The following is an 18605-nucleotide window of genomic DNA, read 5'->3' on the forward strand; positions in this document are numbered from 1 at the left end:
CATGATTACATTGCAACTTTTTTAATCTTCTGGTTTAGGAATATAGCGCCTTTATTTATTTATTTATTTATTTATTTTGAATGTAGCATCTTTTTAAAAATTTTTATTTATTTGACAGAAATCACAAGTAGGCAGGGGGGAGGCAAGCTCCCTGCCAAGTAGAGAGCCTGATGTGGGGCTCAATCCCAGGAGCCTGGGATCATGACCTGAGCCGAAGGCAGAAGCTTTAACCCACTGAGCCACCCAGGCACCCCTGGAATATAGCATCTTTTTAATTGCTGCTTTTCATTATAGATAAATTCTGTTTATTAACAAAATTTATCCCTAAGCTCCAGTTCTTGTATTTGGTGTCTAAACATGCAGAAATAATTTAATCTGTAGTTTTCATGAGGAAAGATTGCTGGGGGGTTAATTGGAGAGAGAATTATAGACACATTTGTACATTGCCCCTTGAAACTAAAGGGTGATGTATGTCTAATGGATAGCAATACAAATAACTTGAATCTGGTTTGATTGATAGACTGTGAAGGGGTTGGGGAAGCTGGGACCCAGAGATGCATATACTGAAGAGCTTTGAAGGAACTCATGGGTGAGTAGAACTCCTGGCCAAAAATATGACTATTGGTTATACCAGCAGAAGACTGCAGATACAGTATGACTCACCTCTTGAGAAAATTCCCAGGAGGACCCCAATAATATCTAGAAGACTTGTTAGTTTCACCACTATTCATGATGCAGTGCATAACCATGTACTCCGTATAACCAGAGCCTCACCTGGAAGCTTTTTCAAAATGCATGATCATAAGCTCCACCCAAGAGCTGCTGGATCAGAATCTGCATTTAACAAAAACATTAATGTTCAAGAGGCACTGATCTATAATAACAGCTAAGAAATTTCTGTACAGAGCATTGAGCATAATCTCTAGGAAGAAGGAAGAACCATGCTTAACAAATCTGTTGAGGCTTTTAAAGGGAATTAAATGTGCACATGGGAAGAGGTTAACATTGTGTTACTCAGTGTTTCACTTCATCAGGTGAAAATGGGCCAAGATACAGAGTTCTGGCAGACCCAGAGGGTCACATGTATACAGGATAGGAGGGAGCACAGTAGATACATTTTTAGTAGAGATTTGTTCTTTTTGAAAGAAATATGTGAAGACTTCAATCTGGGAAAGAGATCTGCTAGAAGATACTGTTTGAAGAAGAAAGAAGGGTAGAAGGCAAACCTGTGAACGAAGGATTCAAAGAAGAATCCTTGAACTGTGCTATTAGCTTGGGCAGGAGTAGAGCAGGCCTGTTCTCACTTGGTTAACATTGGGCTGGTAAGTCAGCATCAGGAGGCTGCTGGAACAGAGGCCCGTAATTCACATGCCCAGGAAGACAAGCAGGACATGAAGGTCAGTGCAAGGCTTACTCCCCGTAAGTATATGGACATGGTCAAGCTCCTTTTGTACATGTCCCTTTAGTTTACGGTCCGACTGGTCTGAGAAGATGGGGAGCTAGTATGTGTGCAGGCAAGGGAGTGTAGTAGACGTCATTGCAGGTGTTCCTTTTTAGGCTTTTGGTAATCATTTGACACCTGTCATACCGAAAGCTGTTGAGAAAAATAAGCAAAGGCATAGGTCACTGTAACATTAAGATAGATTTAGACACCAATATTTTTGGTTTGAAAAGAAGATGATAGGGAATATGACTGAAGTCAAGTGATCTAGATAAAGTAAATTCGGAACTGTTTGTGAGCAACAGACATCCCATGAAGTTTTAAGGAGGTAAATTTGGGGCAGAAAAGGAAGTACTACTTTACTACCATGGGCTAGTCAAGTTATCTTGTCTATGAGGATCAAGTAAGTTGTGAATATGAAGGCACCACTATAAAACCGATGATTTGATGATCCTGGAGAAAACCTGACCACAGTCAGTATTTGTAGGACCTGGTATGCAGAGGGAAGTTGTGGGGGAGTAGTAAGGCATTGTCCTAGGAAAAGAAATGGTGTGAAGCTCTAGAGACCTAGAGTTGGGAGTATTTAGAAGAGTATAAGGAAAAGATGTGGGAGGAACTAATCGGATATTAGAGGAATTTGGGGTAGGAGATCTACACCAGTATCACAGATGAGGGAGTGAACAACCAATGTAGAGATCCATGTGACCAGTATAATATAAAACAGGAGGGTGCTGGTTGGGCACTAGGACTTGCTTGGGGATGAAACTGCAGGAAGGAACTTGAAATGGTAGCAGAGTTGAAAGACTGCTGGTCTAGGTTTTGGAGAGCTCAGTTCTAATCTTGGCCCCTGAGACCACTTCATTTTGGTTGTTTGGGACCTGTTAGAGCTATGAAATAAAGGGCCTAGAGTATTATCTCTAAATCTGTTTAAGCCCTTGATACTAAGCTTTTTACTTTGAGAATATTTCCATTACTGACTGAAAATGCAAACATAATTTTTAAAGGTTGCATAAAGTCATGGAAGACCAGACCACAGTTGATTACAAAGGAAAATCCAGTTGTTGTGCAGCACATCTCTAACTTGGAAGATGTGAAGGAAGATATCCTGCGCTTCCATCATAGGATCTTTGTCAAATGATCTAATGCTGGCATGTGGGTGGACCACAAGCCTCACCGAATTTGGTGTTTGTAATGCTTGAAGGGTCGCTGAGTTTCAAGCCTTTTTCTTTATGCTTCCCTACTAATTGACCCACAGTAATGTGCTTTCCACTACTCTGTTCTTTTAAGGCCTTGCTACTCAAAGTGTGGACCTTAGACCAGCAGCATCAACATCACCTAGGATCTAGTTAAAAATGCAGAATCTCATACTCCACCCAGACCTACTGAGTCAAAATCTGCATTTTAATATGATTGCTAAATGATTTGTATGCACAATAAATCTTGAGATGCTCTGCTTCTGTCGCTGTGCTTCTGAAACACACGTAGCAGAATCTCCAGAAGGGCTTGTAAAAATAAACTGCCTGGCAATTTCTGATTCAGTAGATCTGGAATAGGGCCCAAGAATTTGCATTTCTAACACCATAAGAATTATCACAGTTTTTATTAGAGACTCTAACTTTAATCACATTCTGTTTCTGATTATTTCATATTGGTTTTTAATCTTCATAGTAAAACTGTAATTTCTAATGTAGTGTTTCTCTGGAGGAAGTCGGGTTTATTGAGATGTAATTCACATAGTATGTAGTTTACCTATTTGAAATGTGCAATGCAGTGGCTTTTAGTATATTCACAGATCTGTGCAACTGTTAACACAGTCCATTTTTAAACATTTACATCACCCCAGAAAGAAGCAAATAGGTGGAACACAGAGGTTGTTTACAGCAGTGAAACTATTCCTTACTCTGCAGGTTACTGTGATGGTGGGTACATGTCAAAATGTATGGAATGTACAACACCCAAGAGTGAATCCTAAATATCAACTATGGGCTGTGGGTGGTAATGACCAATGTAAGTTTGCTTATTGTAACAGATATACCCCTCTGGTGCAGATGTTGATAATGGGGGAGGCTGTGCATGTGTGTATCAGGGGGTACATGGGTAAAGAAATCCACATTCTTTAGCTATCACCTCGTATTCACATATCCCACCGAGCCCTAAACAACCATTAATCATCTCATATTTTTTGTGCATAATACAAGGGCTTGGCAGGTTGCTAGATGTCTTATTTATAATTAATAATAATAGTTACTATTTACTAAGAGCTTAATATGTGCAAATATTTGCGTTACCTCAGTCTTCATGACAACTGTGTCCAAGCTGAGGATGTTGAAGCTTAGAACAGGTCAAGTAACTTGGAACACGGGCGTAAATGGTGAAGCCATTCTGTCCCAGGGCTCTTAATTCGAAAGCTCATTATATCTATTGTTAATAAACTAAATTTTTTAAGCTATACAATCTCTGTAAGAAATTTACTAAGATATTTTTTAAAATATAGTGGAGGTTTGCCTGGCTGGCTCAGTCAGATGAGTGTCTGCCTTCTGTTCCAGTCATGATCCCAGGGTGCTGGGATCAAGCCCCGCATCGGGCTCCCTGTTCAGCAGGGAGCCTGCTTCTCTCTCGCCCTCTGTCTCCAGCTCTCCCGGCTTGTGCTTGCTCTCTCTCTCTCTCTGTCAACTAAACAAATAAAATTTTCAAAATGTTTCAAAAAATGTAGCGGAAATGCTGAAGTTGTTTAAGCATGGTAGTTTGCTAATGAAATTTGCGGGTTGTTTCACATCGAATACTAATTATTCTACAGTTGTGTTTGGTTCTACTTTTGTAATACTAATCTTCCACTGAAATTTTTGTTTTGCCTTCGTAATTCCAATATCAGTGAGTTTTGCTTTTATCAGTGTTGAATTTTCTTCAATTGTAGGGATGATTATAATCCCTTTTTAGCAATAAATGTTTCCTTTTTGAGTATCTTTGTACTTCCTTGAACATTTAAGCTTTTTAAAAATCTCTTAGTTTTAGCAATTATAAAAGTAATGCTGAATGTTATATATTGTATAGAAGAAGGTAGTGTGTATGTGTCAATATGGAAAATCTACTTCATAAATTTAGGAATATATAGAAAAGCCAAAGAGCTGTATAGTTTGACCTCATGTATAAAACTATACATATTTGAGATATGTATCCATGTATTCATATATATATTCATTTATATTAAATGTATATGGATAGTGTCTGGAAACATGAAAGAAATTCCTGTGTAAATATGTGACTGAGAGCCAGGATAAGAGGAGATGGGCTTTATACTTTTCTGTTTTTGAATGTTTTTCCTTTTTAGTTTCTCCAGTCTTTTCACACTGTTTCCCTTGCCTTTCTCTCTCTCTCTCTCTCTTTTTTTTTTAAGATTTTATTTATTTATTTGACAGAGAGAGATTACAAGTAGGCAGAGAGGCAGGCAGAGAGAGAGAGGAGGAAGCAGGCTCCCTGCTGAGCAGAGAGCCCGATGCGGGACTCGATCCCAGGACCCTGAGATCATGACCTGAGCCGAAGGCAGCGGCTTAACCCACTGAGCCACCCAGGTGCCCTCTCTCTCTTTTTTTAAATAGCCTGGTGTGTGTCTCGCTCCACATCTTCAAGCTCACATAAATGTACAGATACATATAGGGAACTTGGGGTGGGAGGTCACTTTTCTTTTCTTTCTTTCTTTTTTTTTTTAATAAAAATTGGTTACATTGGGGTGCCGACTGAGTCAATGGAGCGTGTGACTCTTGATCTCTGGCTGGTGAGTTCAGGCCCCACATTGGGCATAGAGCTTACTTAAAAAATAGGATCATGCTGTAAGTATCTATCTGGAACATGCTTTTCTCACTGTGTACACCTCTTCCTGGATCTTGTTCTTTCCTTTTTTTTTTTTTTTTAAGATTTTATTTATTTATTTGACAGCCAGAGACACAGAGAGGGAACACAAGCAGGGTGGGTGGGAGAGGAGGAAGCGGGCTTCCTGCCGAGCAGGGAGCCTGATGCAGGACTCGATCCCAAGACCCTGGGATCATGACCTGAGCTGAAGGCAGACGCTTAACAACTGAGCCACCCAGGCACCCCTAGTTCTTTCTTTTTAATGGCTTTGTACTGTGCATATCATAATGGAATGGGCTCCTTATTAGTGAAAGTTGTTGACTTTTTTTTTCCTGTAACATGATATTGTGAATATCCTTATACAGTTTTCTTTGTGCATTTCTTTTTTATATATATATTTTTTATTTATTTATTTGACAGAGGGAGATCACAAGTAGGCAGAGAGGCAGGCAGAGGGAGGAAAATCTACTTCATAAAGTAGATTCATAAAGCTGAGCAGAGAGCCCGATGGGGGTTTTAATCCCGGGACCCTGAGATCATGACCTGAGCTGAAGGCAGAGATTTAACCTGCTGAGCCACCCAGGCGCCCCACTTATTTTTTTAATTGAAGTGTCATTAACATACAATGTTGTATTAGTTTCAGATATATAATATAATTATTCAGCATTTCTGTACATTGCTCAGTGCTCAGCAAGATAAGTGTACTCTTACTCGTAATCTTATTTCACCCATCCTCCTACCCCTGGCAATTGCCAGTTTGTTCTCTGTATTTAAGAGTTTTTTTTTTTTTCCTTAAATTTTTACATATGAGTGAAATTATTTGGTATTTGTCTTTTTCTGATTGACTTATTTTGCTTTGCATAATACAGTCTAGCTCCATCTACATCAGTGAAATGGCAAGATTTCATCCTTTCTGATGGCTGAGTAATATTCCATTGTATATGTGCCACATCTTCTTTATCCATTCATCAGTTGATGGATATTAGGGCTCTTTGTATAATTTCGCTGTTGTTGATAATGCTGCTGTAGACATTGGGGTGCCTGTGCCCTTTTGAATCAGTATTCTCTTGTCCTTTGGATAAATACCTAGTAGTGCAGTTGTTGGGTTGTAGGGTAGCTCTATTTTTAACTTTTTGAGGAATCCCCATACTGTTTTCCAGAGTGGCTACACTAGTGTGCATTCCCACCAACAGTGTAAGAAGGTTCCCATTTTTCTACATGCACGTCAACATCTTTTATTTCCTGTGTTTTTTATCTTAGCCATTCCTACTGGCATGAGATGATACCTCATTGTAGTTTTGATTTTTATTTCCCTGATGGTGAGAGATGGTGAGCATCTTTGCATGTGTCTGTTAGCCACCTGGATGTCTTTTTTGGAAAAATGTCTATTCGTGTCTTCTGCTCATTTCCTAATTGGATTATTTGTTTTTGGGGGGTGTTGAGTTTGATAAGTTCTAATAGGTTTTAGGTACCCTTTATCAGATATGTCATTTGCAAATACCTTCTCCCATTCAGTAGGGTGCCTTTTTGTTTTGTTTTTCCTTTAATGTGCCAAAACTTTTTATCTTGATGAAGTCCTTTTTTTTAAGATTTTATTTTTAACTAATCTCTACATCCACAGTGGGGCTCAAACTCACAATCGTGAGATCAAAAGTTGTATTCTCTACTGACTGACCATCTAGGCACCTATTGATGAAGTCATAGTTCATTTTTGGTTCTGTTTCCCTTGCCTCTGGAGCTACATCTAGTAAGAAGTTGCTATAGCCAGTGTCAAAGAAGTTGCTGCTTGTGTTCTCCTCAAGGATTTTGGTGGGTTTCTTGTGTCACATTTAGGTCTTTCATCAATTTTTAATTTATTTTTGTGTATGGTTTAAGAAAGTAGTCCAGTTTGATTCTTTTGCATGTTGCTGTCCAGTTTTCCAAATATCATATGTTGAAGAGACTTTTTTCCATTGGATATTCTTTCCTGTTTTTGTTTTTGTTTTTTGAAGATTTTATTTATATTTTTGAGAGACAGCACAAGTAGGAGGAGAGGCAGAGAAAGAGGAAGAAGCAGACTCCCTGCTGAGCAGAGAACTCTATGCAACATGGGGCTCATTCTAAGACCCTGAGGTCATGACCTGAGCCAAAGGCAGATGGTTAACCCACTGAGCTACCTAGGTGCCCGTCTTCCATGCTTTGTTGAAGATTAGTTGACCATATAGCTGGGGGCCCATTTCTGGGTTTTCTGTTTTGTTCCATGATCTGTGTGTGTATTTTGGAGCCAGTACCATACTGTATTGATGACTGTAGATTTGTAATAGAGCTTAAAATCCAGAATTGTAATGCATTCAGCTTTGCTTTTCTTTTTCAAGATTGCTTTGGCTATTCAGGATCTTTTGTGGTTCCATACAAATTTTAGGATTGTTTGTTCTAGCTCTGTGAAAAGTGGTGTATTTTGATGGGGATTACTGCTGATTCTGTAGATTGCTTTGGATGCTGTGGACATTGTAACAATATTTGTTCTTCCAACCCATGAGCATGGAATGTTTTTCCATATCCTTGTGTCCTCTTCAATTTTTTTCATTCGTGTTTTATAGTTTGCAGAATGTAGTTTTTTCACCTCTTTGGTTAGGTTTATTCCTAGGTACCTTATGAATTTTGGTGCAGTTTTAAGTTGGATCAATTCCTTGATTTCTCTTTCTGCTCCTTTATGACTGGTGTATAGAAAGACAACAGATGGGGCACCTGGGTGGCTCAGTTGGTTAGGCATCTGCCTTTGGCTTAGGTCATGATCCCAGTGTCCTTGAATGGAGTCCTGCATCCGACTCCTTGCTCACCAGAGAGCCTGCTTCTCTCTCTCCATCTCCATCTGCCTGCTGCTCCCCCTGCTTGTGCTCTGTCTCTAAATAAAATCTTAAAAAAAAAAAAGACAACAGATTTCTGCACATTAATTTTGTATCCTGTGACTTTATTGTTCTGGCAACTTTTTGGTGGAGTCTTTTGGGTTTTCTACATAGAGTATCATGTTGTCTGGGAATAGTGGAGATTTGACTTCTCTGCTGATTTGGATACCTTTTATTTCTTTTTTGTTGTCTGATTACTGAGGCTAGGACTTCCAGTGCTATTTTAAGTAACAATGGTGAGAGTGGACATGCAAGGCAAATTGAGGGATTTCAAGTGCATTTTCTTTTATGCTACGTAAACAATGAAGTAATAACTCATAAGAGATTGGAAGGAAAGTTTCAGGGTGTGAAGAGAATATTGAAGTTATCCCATAGCAGCAATCCGTGTGGGATTTGGCCCTTTTAACAAGGACCATAATTGTGTCCCCATAAGAAAGTGACTTAAGGGGCGCCTGGGTGGCTCAGTGGGTGAAGCCGCTGCCTTCGGCTCAGGTCATGATCTCAGGGTCCTGGGATCGAGTCCCGCATCGGGCTCTCTGCTCAGCAGGGAGCCTGTTTCCTCCTCTCTCTCTCTCTGCCTGCCTCTCTACCTACTTATGATCTCTCTCTATCAAATAAATAAATAAAATCTTTAAAAAAAAAAAAGAAAGTGACTTAATACATAAGTCACTTAACAACACATAAAATAATACTTAACACATAAAATACTTAACACATGTGTTACTTAACACATGTGTTGATAATACTTAACACATAAAAGAATGTGTTCTGGGTGAAAGTATATGATTTCAGTATTTCCTCAAACAAGAAGAAATAAATTCATTGGAAGACCTTCCCTCTTAAGGAAGTGTGGTCAAACTTATATATAAATAGCATTATTAAAATCCTTAGTTATTGACAAAGCGAATTATTACCAGTGTGAAAATTATTGTTCGTGTCCTAGACAGCTGCTCAGGAAGCAATCCTGCATGCGTCTGGAAATGGCAGACCTTTACCATCTAAGGACTACTGCATGCTATATAACCCTCATTGGACGGCTCTTCCAAATACCCTAGAAAATGCAGTAAGTAAATCACAGTTATTATTTATTTGGAAACATAAAATTATTGAAAGGTGAGAATGAGTGATTATGTTTTAGTGTGTGAACTAGTTGTAATATAAAATGATCAATAAACAGTAACTTTTATTGTTTTGGCTTAAGTATTTTTCTTTCTGTGGGAAAAACAAATTAGGGAATTTTAAAATACCTCAAAGCCTGGTTGTCATAAAGTACTTAGAATTTAAAAGAACCTAGTATTAAACCAATATTGATACTTTGTCACTGAATGCATTTTTGTGAAATATGTTTTTTATGTTAAAGACATTTCTTCTTCCCAGACTTCCATCAGTTTGATGAATCTGACTACCACACCACTATGCAACCTTTCTGATATTCCACCTGATGGAATAAAGAGCAAAGCAGTTGTAGTACAGTGGGGAACCTGCCATATTCTTGAAAAAGCCAGAATTGCACAAACAGGAGGTGCTGAAGCATTGTTGGTTGCCAATAACAGTGTCCTAGTAAGTTTTAAAACTTTACTAACTTTTGAGCTCATGAAAAGTATCAAATTTCATAAATATTGTACTGCCTTTTTGATGTGTAGTTTAGGGGCTGAGTTTTGAATAATCTGATGGTAGGATTCTTTTAAAATAAACAGTCTGGGGTGGCTCAGTCAGTTAAGCATCTGACTCGAGATCTCAGCTCAGGTGTTGATCTCAGGGTTGTGAGTTCAAGCTTCGTGTTGGCTCCATGCTGGGTGTGGAGACCACTTAAAAAGGATTGGGAGGGAGACAAACCATAAGTGACTCTTAATCTCACAAAACAAACTGAGGGTTGCTGGGGGGAGGGGGTTTGGGAGAGGGGGTGGGATTATGGACATTGGGGAGGGTATGTGCTTTGGTGAGTGCTGTGAAGTGTGTAAACCTGGTGATTCACAGACCTGTACCCCTGGGGATAAAAATATATGTTTATAAAAAAAAATTAAAAAAAATAATTGTGATAGAAATTTAAAAATAAATAAAATAAACATTCTGGCTTTGATAGGCATTTAGTTGGAAAACTTTGTAATGTCTTTTCTGTTCCTAAAATGGACAAGACTTTCTTAGGAATAAGTGTGTGCAAGTTTAATTAAACCTCAGTGTAATCACGCACAAACACGTGTTTGATATACCAGTATATAAATCAGTTTAAGTTTATGCTAAAAGGATTCCCGTTTGAGAACTCTTACTATATAATATCAAGGCAGAAGATAGGAAACTTTGTTTTGGAATTTTAAAAAAGATACAATACTTATATTTATTTATTTATTTAAGATTTCATTTATTTATTTGACAGGCAGAGAGGCCAGCAGAGAGAGAGAGGGAAGCAGGCTCCCCACTGAGCAGAGAGCCTGATGTGGGACTCGATCCCAGGACCCTGGGATCATGACCTGAGCTGAAGGCAGAGGCTTTAACCCACTGAGCCACCCAGGCGTCCCAAGATACAATACTTATATTTAAAGGAATAATTTGTATTTTATTCTGTAAATATATTAGTAGCTCATAAGTTTTCATAATATGTTTTTTTTTTCTTTTAGTTTCCTCCCTCAGGGAACAAATCTGAATTTCATGATGTGAAAATACTGATTGCATTTATAAGCCGCAAAGACTTTATAGATATGAAGCAGGTAAATTAGTAATTACATACTAGACAAAGTTTATTCATAGTACAATTCTTTACTTTTAACCACTGGTATTTAATTTAAATTATATATGCTCCATTTGCTAACAAGAAGCTATAAAGGCCTATCAAGTCTTTGTTTGAGAAGCGTTCACCTCTCAGCACAGGGTGTTTCTGAGCCCTGACTTTAGAAAGGATATTTATTTGTTTTGACTTCTTTATCTTCATTTATCTTATCCTTAAATCTCTGTACAGGATATGACTAGGTGAAACACCAAACTTAGAGGATTTAATAAACGAAAGCATAGTCTCGTAATTCTGACAAGAGAATATATCATGTAGTCAAAAAGGATTCTAGTGTTCTTGATTCTGTCTTATCCCTTTCAGAGTGAAATTGTAATATTGCTGCCATACACTGGAAGAGAAAGAAAACTAATTCTGGTTTTATTTTTATTTTGTCTTTCAGACTCTTGGAGATAACATTACTGTAAAAATGTATTCTCCATCATGGCCTAACTTTGACTATACTATGGTGGTTATTTTTGTAATTGCTGTGTTCACTGTGGCATTGGGAGGATACTGGAGCGGACTAATTGAATTGTAAGTTTAATTAAACTTCAGTGTTTCTGTAATAAGTGGCTAAAAAATTATTGTCTGGTACTCAGTTTAATCATGTAACAATAATTAAAATATACCTGACCTCAGAATATAGTGCTGTTACGATCAGATTGCAGGTTTGTCCTCCTGTAGGTCATTTAACTTCTCACTGAGAAGAGTTAGCTTCTGCTAGCTCTCCTGCTGGGGGCTAAGATTCCATATTTTAAAGAAGCTCCCAAGTGTTTTTGCTGGCCCACAGACCACACTTTGAGTTAGCCAGGGAAGCTTCGTATACATGTCAGGGCAAGCTCCTCCTTTAGAAAACTAGAGATGGGAGAGGAGTACATACAAGCTTTTTTACTTATAAAACATGATGATGGACAAAAACAGAGAATTTGTTACCTTCATAGCCAAGTTGGAAGAGAAGGAGTTCTTTACCTACAGGAATACGGAATTTAAAATTTTTTACTTTAATTCCAGCATAGTTAACATATTGTGTCATATGTGTGTGTGTGTGTGTGTGTGTGTGTGTGTGTGTGTGTATCACATATTGGTTTTAGGTGTATAATATAATTCAGTGCATTACTTAGTGCTCATAAAGATGAATGTACTCTTGGGGTGCCTGGGTGGCTCAGTGGGTTAAAGCCTCTGTCTTCGGCTCGGGTCATGATCTCAGGGTCCTGGGATCGAGCCCCGCATCGGGCTCTTCACTGAGCAGGGAGCCTGTTTCCTCCTCTTTCTCTGCCTGCCTCTCTGCATACTTGTGATCTCTGTCTGTCAAATAAATAAATAAAATATTAAAAAAAAAAAGATAAATATACTCTTAATCCCCATTATCTGTTTTGCCCATCCCTATGCCTTCCTCCCCTCTGGCAACCACCAGTTTGCCACAGTATTTACAAGCCTGTTTTTTTTTTTTTTTTACTTTGTTCATTTGTTTCTTAAAATTTTATGTATGAGTGTAATTATATGGTATCTGTCTTTTTCTGATTTATTTCATTTAACATTATACTCTCTAGGATCCATCCATATTGTTACAGATGGCAATATCATTCGTCTTTAGGGCTAAGTAATATCCTATCCTAGTGTGTGTGTGTATATGTAATATCATATCCCATTTTGTGTGTGTGTGTGTGTGTGTGTGTGTGTGTGTGTGTGTGTGTGTGTGTATACACACACCACATTTTCTTTATCCATTCATCTGTGGATGGAAACTGAGGTTGATTACATCCATGTCTTGGCTAGTGTGAATAATGCTATAATAGACACTTTTAAAATAAATGTTTTAATTTTCTTTGGATAATTTCTGGATCAGGGGCGCCTGGGTGGCTCAGTGGGTTAAAGCCTCCGCCTTCAGCTTGGGTCATGATCCCAGGGTCCTGGGATCTAGCCCCACATCGAGCTCTCTGCTCTGCGGGGATCCTGCTTCCTCCTCTCTCTCTGCCTCTCTGCCTACTTATGATCTCTGTCAAATAAATAAATAAAACATTTTTTTTAAAAGGATAATTTCTGGATCATATGGTAATTCTGTTTTTAATTTTCTTTATTTCTTTATTTTATTTATTTATTTGAGAGCAGAGGCAAGAGACGGAGCGAGCATGAGTGGGGGGTGGGGTGCGGGGTAAGGTCCTGTGTCCATCTGAGATTATGACTTGAGCCAAAGGCAGATGCTTAACCGACCGAGCCACCCAAGCACCCTTCTATTTTTTAATTTTTTAAGGAAACTTCATGTTATTTTCCACAGTGGTTGCAACAATTTGCATTTCCACTGACACTGCACAAGCGTTCGTTTTTCTCCACATCCTCACCAAACGATATTTCTTGTCCTTTGATCTCACCCTTCTGACAGATGTAAGGTTAACATTTTGAGTTTATTTTTGTGTAGGATGTGAGAAAATGGCCCTGTTTCATTCTTTTCCAGGTTTTCAGGCACCGTTTGTTGAGGAGACTTTTTCTCATTGCATATTCTTGCCTCCTTTGTCAAAGGTTAATTGACCATGTAATTGTGGATTTATTTCTAGGCTCTCTCTTCTATTGATCTATGTGTCCACTTTTGTGCCAGCACCATACTGTTTTGATTACTATAGTTTTATAGTATATCTTTAAATCTAAGATTATGATATCTTCTATTTTGTTCTTTTTCAAGATTGCTTTGCCTATTCAGGGTCTTGGGTGATTCCATACAATTTTAGGATTGTTTTTTTTCTAGTTCTGTAAAGAATGTTGGTGATATTTTGATAGGAATTACACAAAATCTGTACTTTGCTTTGGGTGGTATGAACATTTTAGCAATATTTTTTCTTCTAATCCATGAGCACGGAATATCTTCCCATTTGTTTGTGTTGTCCTCAGTTTCGTTTATCACTGTTTTATAGTTTTCAAAGTATAGGTTTTTGACCTTTTGGTTAAGTGTATTGCCAGGTATTTTATTATTTTTGGTATAATTGTAAATGGAACTGTTTTCTTAATTTCTCTTTCTACTACACTTTTTTTTTTTTAAGAGATTTTATTTATTTGAGAGATAGAGTGCATAGGGAGAAGCAGAGCGGGAGAGAGAGGGACAAGCAGACTCCATGCTGAGTATAGAGCTTGATGAGAGGCCCAGTCTCAGGACCCTGAGATCATGACCGGAGCCAAAACCAAGTGTTGGATGCTTAACCAACTGAACCATGCAGGCACCCCCTCTGCTACTTCATTATTAGTTTATAGAAATGCAGTGGATTTCTGTAAATTGGTTTTGTATACTGCGACCTTAACTGAATTCATTTATCAGTACTAATAGTTTTTCAGTGGAGTCTTAAGGATTTTTTATATATAGTACCATGTCATCTGCAAATAGTGAAAGTTTTACTTCCTCTTTACCAATTTGGATACATTTTACTACTTTTTCTTGCTTGACTGCTGTGGCTAGGACTTCCAGTACTATGTTGAATAAAAATAGTGAAAGTGGACATCTTTGTCATGTTCCTGACCTTAGGGGATAAGGCTTTCAGTTTTTCACCATCAAGTATGATTATGGCCTTGATTATGTTGAGGTATATTCCCTCTAAACCTACCTTGCTGTGAGTTTCTATCACAAATGGATGTTGTACTTTGTCAAATGCTTTTTCTGTGTCTATTGATCATATAGTTCTTATCCTTTCTCTTACTGATCTGATGTGTCATGTTGATTGATTTGCAAATATTAAACTGCCCTTGCATCCTGGAGATAAATCCCACTTGATCACATGGTGAATGACTTTTTAAAATTTATTGTTGGATTTGGTTTCCTAATTTTTCATTGAGGATTTTTGCATTTATGTTCATCAAAGATACTGGCCTGTAGTTCTTTTTTTTTTTTTTTTTTAAAGATTTTATTTATTTATTTGACAGAGATCACAAGTAGGCAGAGAGGCAGGCAGAGAGGAGGAAGCAGGCTCCCTGCAGAGCAGAGAGCCCGATGTGGGGCTCGATTCCAGGACCCTGAGACCACGACCCGAGCCGAAGGCAGCAGCCTAACCCACTGAGCCACCCAGGCGCCCCTAGTTCTTTTTTTTAATAGAGTCTTTACCTGGTTTTGGAATCATAGGCTGAATTTGGAAACTTCCCTTCCTCTTCTGTTTTTTGAAATAGTTTGAGAAGAATGGATATTTACTCCTCTTTAAATATTTGGTAGAGTTCACCTGTAAAGCCTTCTGTTCTGGACATTTGTTTGTTGGGAATTTTTTGATCACTGATTCAGTTTCATTGCTGGTCATCAGTCTGTTCAGATTTTCTCTTCCTGATTCAGTTATGGGAGGTTATGTCTCTAGGAATTTACCCATTTCTTCTCAGTTTTCCAGTTTGTTGCCATGTAATTTCTTATGGTATTCTCTTACAATCCTATGTATTTCTGTGGTGTTGGTTGTTACTTTTACTCTTTCATTTGTGATTTTGTTTGAGTTCTTGCTCTCTTTTTTATGAGTCTGACTAAAGATTTACCAATTTTGTTGGTCTTTCCAAAGAACCAGCCCCTGGTTTCTTTAGTCTGTTCTATTGGGGGATTTTTAGTTTCTGTTTCCTTTTTTTCTGTTTTGATCTTTATTATTTCCTTCCTTTTGCTGGTTTTTGGTTTGTGTCTTCTTTTCCTAACTTCGTTAGGTTTAAGGTTGTTTGAGATCTCTCCTTCTTGAAGCAGCTTGTATTGCTATAAACTGCCCTCATAGAACAACTTTTGATGCATCCCAATGATTTCGGACCATTCTGTTTTCATTTTCATTTGTTTCCATGTAATTTTTAATTTTTTCTTTGATCTCTTAGATGACCCATTTGTTGTGTTCTTTAACCTCCATGTTATTTGTGGTCTTTCCAGATTTTTTCTTGTGGTTGGTTTACGGTTTCATAGCTTTGTGGTCAGAAAAGATGTGTGTGATATGACTATGATTTTTTTAATTTATTGAGACTCGTGGCATAATATGTGATCTCTTCTGGAGAATGTTCCATGTGCACCTGAAAAGAATGTGTATTCTGCTCTTTTAGGATGGAATGTTCTGAATGTATCTGTTAAATCCATCTGATTCAGTGCATCATTCAAAGCCACTGTTTCCTTGTTGATTTCGTGTTTGGATGCTCTGTCCTATGAGTAATTGGGATGTTAAAGTCCCCTGCTATTACCATATTACTATCACTTATTTATATTTGTTTTTAACTATTTTATGTATTTGGTGCTTCCATATTGGCCTCATAAATATGTACAATTGTTACAGCTTATTACTGAATCCCCTTTATTACTATAGAATGTCCTTCTTTGTCTCTTGTTACAGTTGTTATTTTAAAGTCCATTTTTATTGCTCCCCTGGCTCTCTTTTCATACCGTTTGCATGATAAATGGTTTTTCTTCCCTTTGCTTTCAATCTGTGTGTATCTTTAGGTCTGAAATGAGTCTCTTGTTAGGCAGCATATAGATGGATCTTGTTTTTTTTTAACCCTTTCTCTCACCCTGTGTCTTTTGATTGGAGCATTTCATCCATTTACATACAAAGTAATTATCGATAGACATGTACTTAATGTCATCTTGTTACTTGTTTTATTTTTGTTGTTGTTCTTTTTCTAGTTCTCTGTTTCTCCTCTTTCTCTCTACTCTCACAATTAGTTGGCTTTCTTTAGAGATACACTTGGATTCCTTTCTCTTTATATTTTGCATATATTTCACTGGTTTTTGATTTATGGTTACCATTAGGTTTGTATACAACATCTGCATATAGCAGTCTATATTGAGTTGATGGTTGCTTAAGTTTGAACTCATTCTTTACTCCTCTCTCTGTTTCCCCTGTTTTAGGTATGTGATATCATACTTTACATCTTCTTATTTTGTGTCTTGACAGGTAATTTTTTTTTAAGATTTTATTTATTTATTTGACAGAAGTAGGCAGAGAAGCAGGCAGAGAGAGAGGAGGAAGCAGGCTCCCTGCCGAGCAGAGAGCCCGATGTGGGGCTCAATCCCAGGACCCTGAGAACATGACCTGAGCTGAAGGCAGAGGCTTTAACCTACTGAGCCACCCAGGCGCCCCTTGACAGATATTTTTATATATACTTATTTTTATTGCTCTTGTGCTTCCTACTTTTCTTCTACTTATGGTCTTTCCTTTCCACTCAAAGAGTCCCCTTTAACATTTCTTGTAGAGCAGGTTTAGTGTGATGAATTCCTTTAGCTTTTGTTTGGGAACTTCTTTCTCTTTCCTCCTGTCCTGAATGGTGGCCTTGCTGGACAGAGTATTCTTGGCTGCACAGTTTTTCCTTTCAGTACTCTGAATATATCATGTCACCCATTTCTGGCCTGCAGAGTTTCTGTTGAAAAATCAGCTGATAGGGGCGCCTGGGTGGCTCAGTTGTTAAGCTTCTGCCTTTAGCTCAGGTCATGATTCCAGAGTCCTGGAATCGAGGCCCGAGTCAGGCTCCCTGCTCAGCAGGAAGCCTGCTTCTCCCTCTCCCACTCCCCCTGCTTGTGTTCCCTCTTTCACTGTGTCTCTCTCTCTCTGTCAAATAAATAAACAAAATCTTAAAAAAAAAAAAATCAGCTGATAATCTTACGGAGTTTCCCTTATATGTAACTTTTCTCTTGCTGCTTTTATTTATTTATTTTTTAAGATTTTATTTATTTATTTGACAGACAGAGATCACAAGTAGGCAGAGAGGCAGGCAGGTGAGGGGGGTGCAGGCTTCCCGCTAAGCAGAGAGCCTGATGTGGTTCTCGATCCCAGGACCCTGGGATAATGACCGGAGCCGAAAGCAGAGGCTATAATCCACTGAGCCACTCAGGAGCCCCTCTTGCTGCTTTTAAAATTCTCTCTTTCAGGATTTTGGATTTTGAAATTGAGGTGATTGATTCTAAAAATAGGATAAAGATAGAACTAAGTGTATGTGTGGAGATGGTTGGGGCGGGATGTACATATAATATAAGAAAGAGTGGTGCTGCGGTGGCTGAGAGAGAGCATGCATGTGGAGGGATAGGGGAACAGGAAGAGGGAGAAGCAAACTGCTTGCTAAAGCTGGACTTGGGGCTCTATCCCAGGACTCTGGGGTCACAACTTGAGCCAAAGGCAGCTGCTTATTAACAACTGAGCCACCTGAGTGTCCCAGTAAATAGGAGGGACACCTGAGTGTCTCAGTTGGTTAAGCGTCTGCCTTTGGCTCAGGTCATGATCCCAGGGTTTTGGGATCAAGTCCTGCATTGGGCTCCTTGCTCAGCTGGGAGTCTGCTTCTCCCTCTGCCTACTGCTCTCCCTGCTTGTGCTCTCTCTCTTTCTCTGTCAAATAAATAAAAATCTTAAAAAAAAAGAAAAAGAAAGAAAGAAAGAAAAAGAGAAGGGGAAAGAGAATAAGGCTTAGGAAAGGGAAAAATTGCCAGAACCAGAACTCATATAACTCAGAATTACCCTGCCAAATGAAAAATGTACCTTACGCAAAAGGGAAAGATGTCTTAGTTACATAGAAAACTTCTTAGTAGAAAGTTAAAGTCTTACTATAATGAAATCATTGGTCCTCAAGCTTCATAAACTCAAGATAGCATGAAAGAAAGCTTAGCTTTCCAGAGCTACCCTATGGTCCAGCAATCGCACTACTGGGTATTTACCCTAAAGATACAAATGTAGTGATCCAAAGGGGCTCGTGCACCTGAATG

The 18605-nt window shown here is 38.4% G+C and overlaps 1 protein-coding gene across 2 annotated transcripts in view; it reads left to right on the top strand.

Annotated features, from left to right (window-relative positions):
* The window catches only part of SPPL2A (signal peptide peptidase like 2A), a 54287-nt gene that overhangs the window by 7801 nt on the left and 27881 nt on the right, over positions 1-18605 (top strand). For both annotated transcript variants that reach the window (XM_082734789.1, XM_082734790.1), the window contains exons 2-5: positions 9116-9235; positions 9550-9732; positions 10788-10877; positions 11337-11470. In XM_082734789.1, the coding sequence (XP_082590915.1) occupies positions 9116-9235; positions 9550-9732; positions 10788-10877; positions 11337-11470 (527 nt within the window). The remainder of the gene's footprint in view (positions 1-9115; positions 9236-9549; positions 9733-10787; positions 10878-11336; positions 11471-18605) is intronic.

This window comes from Mustela nivalis (genome assembly GCF_964662115.1).
Source record: "Mustela nivalis genome assembly, chromosome: 6".
NCBI classification, from domain to species: domain Eukaryota; kingdom Metazoa; phylum Chordata; class Mammalia; order Carnivora; family Mustelidae; genus Mustela; species Mustela nivalis.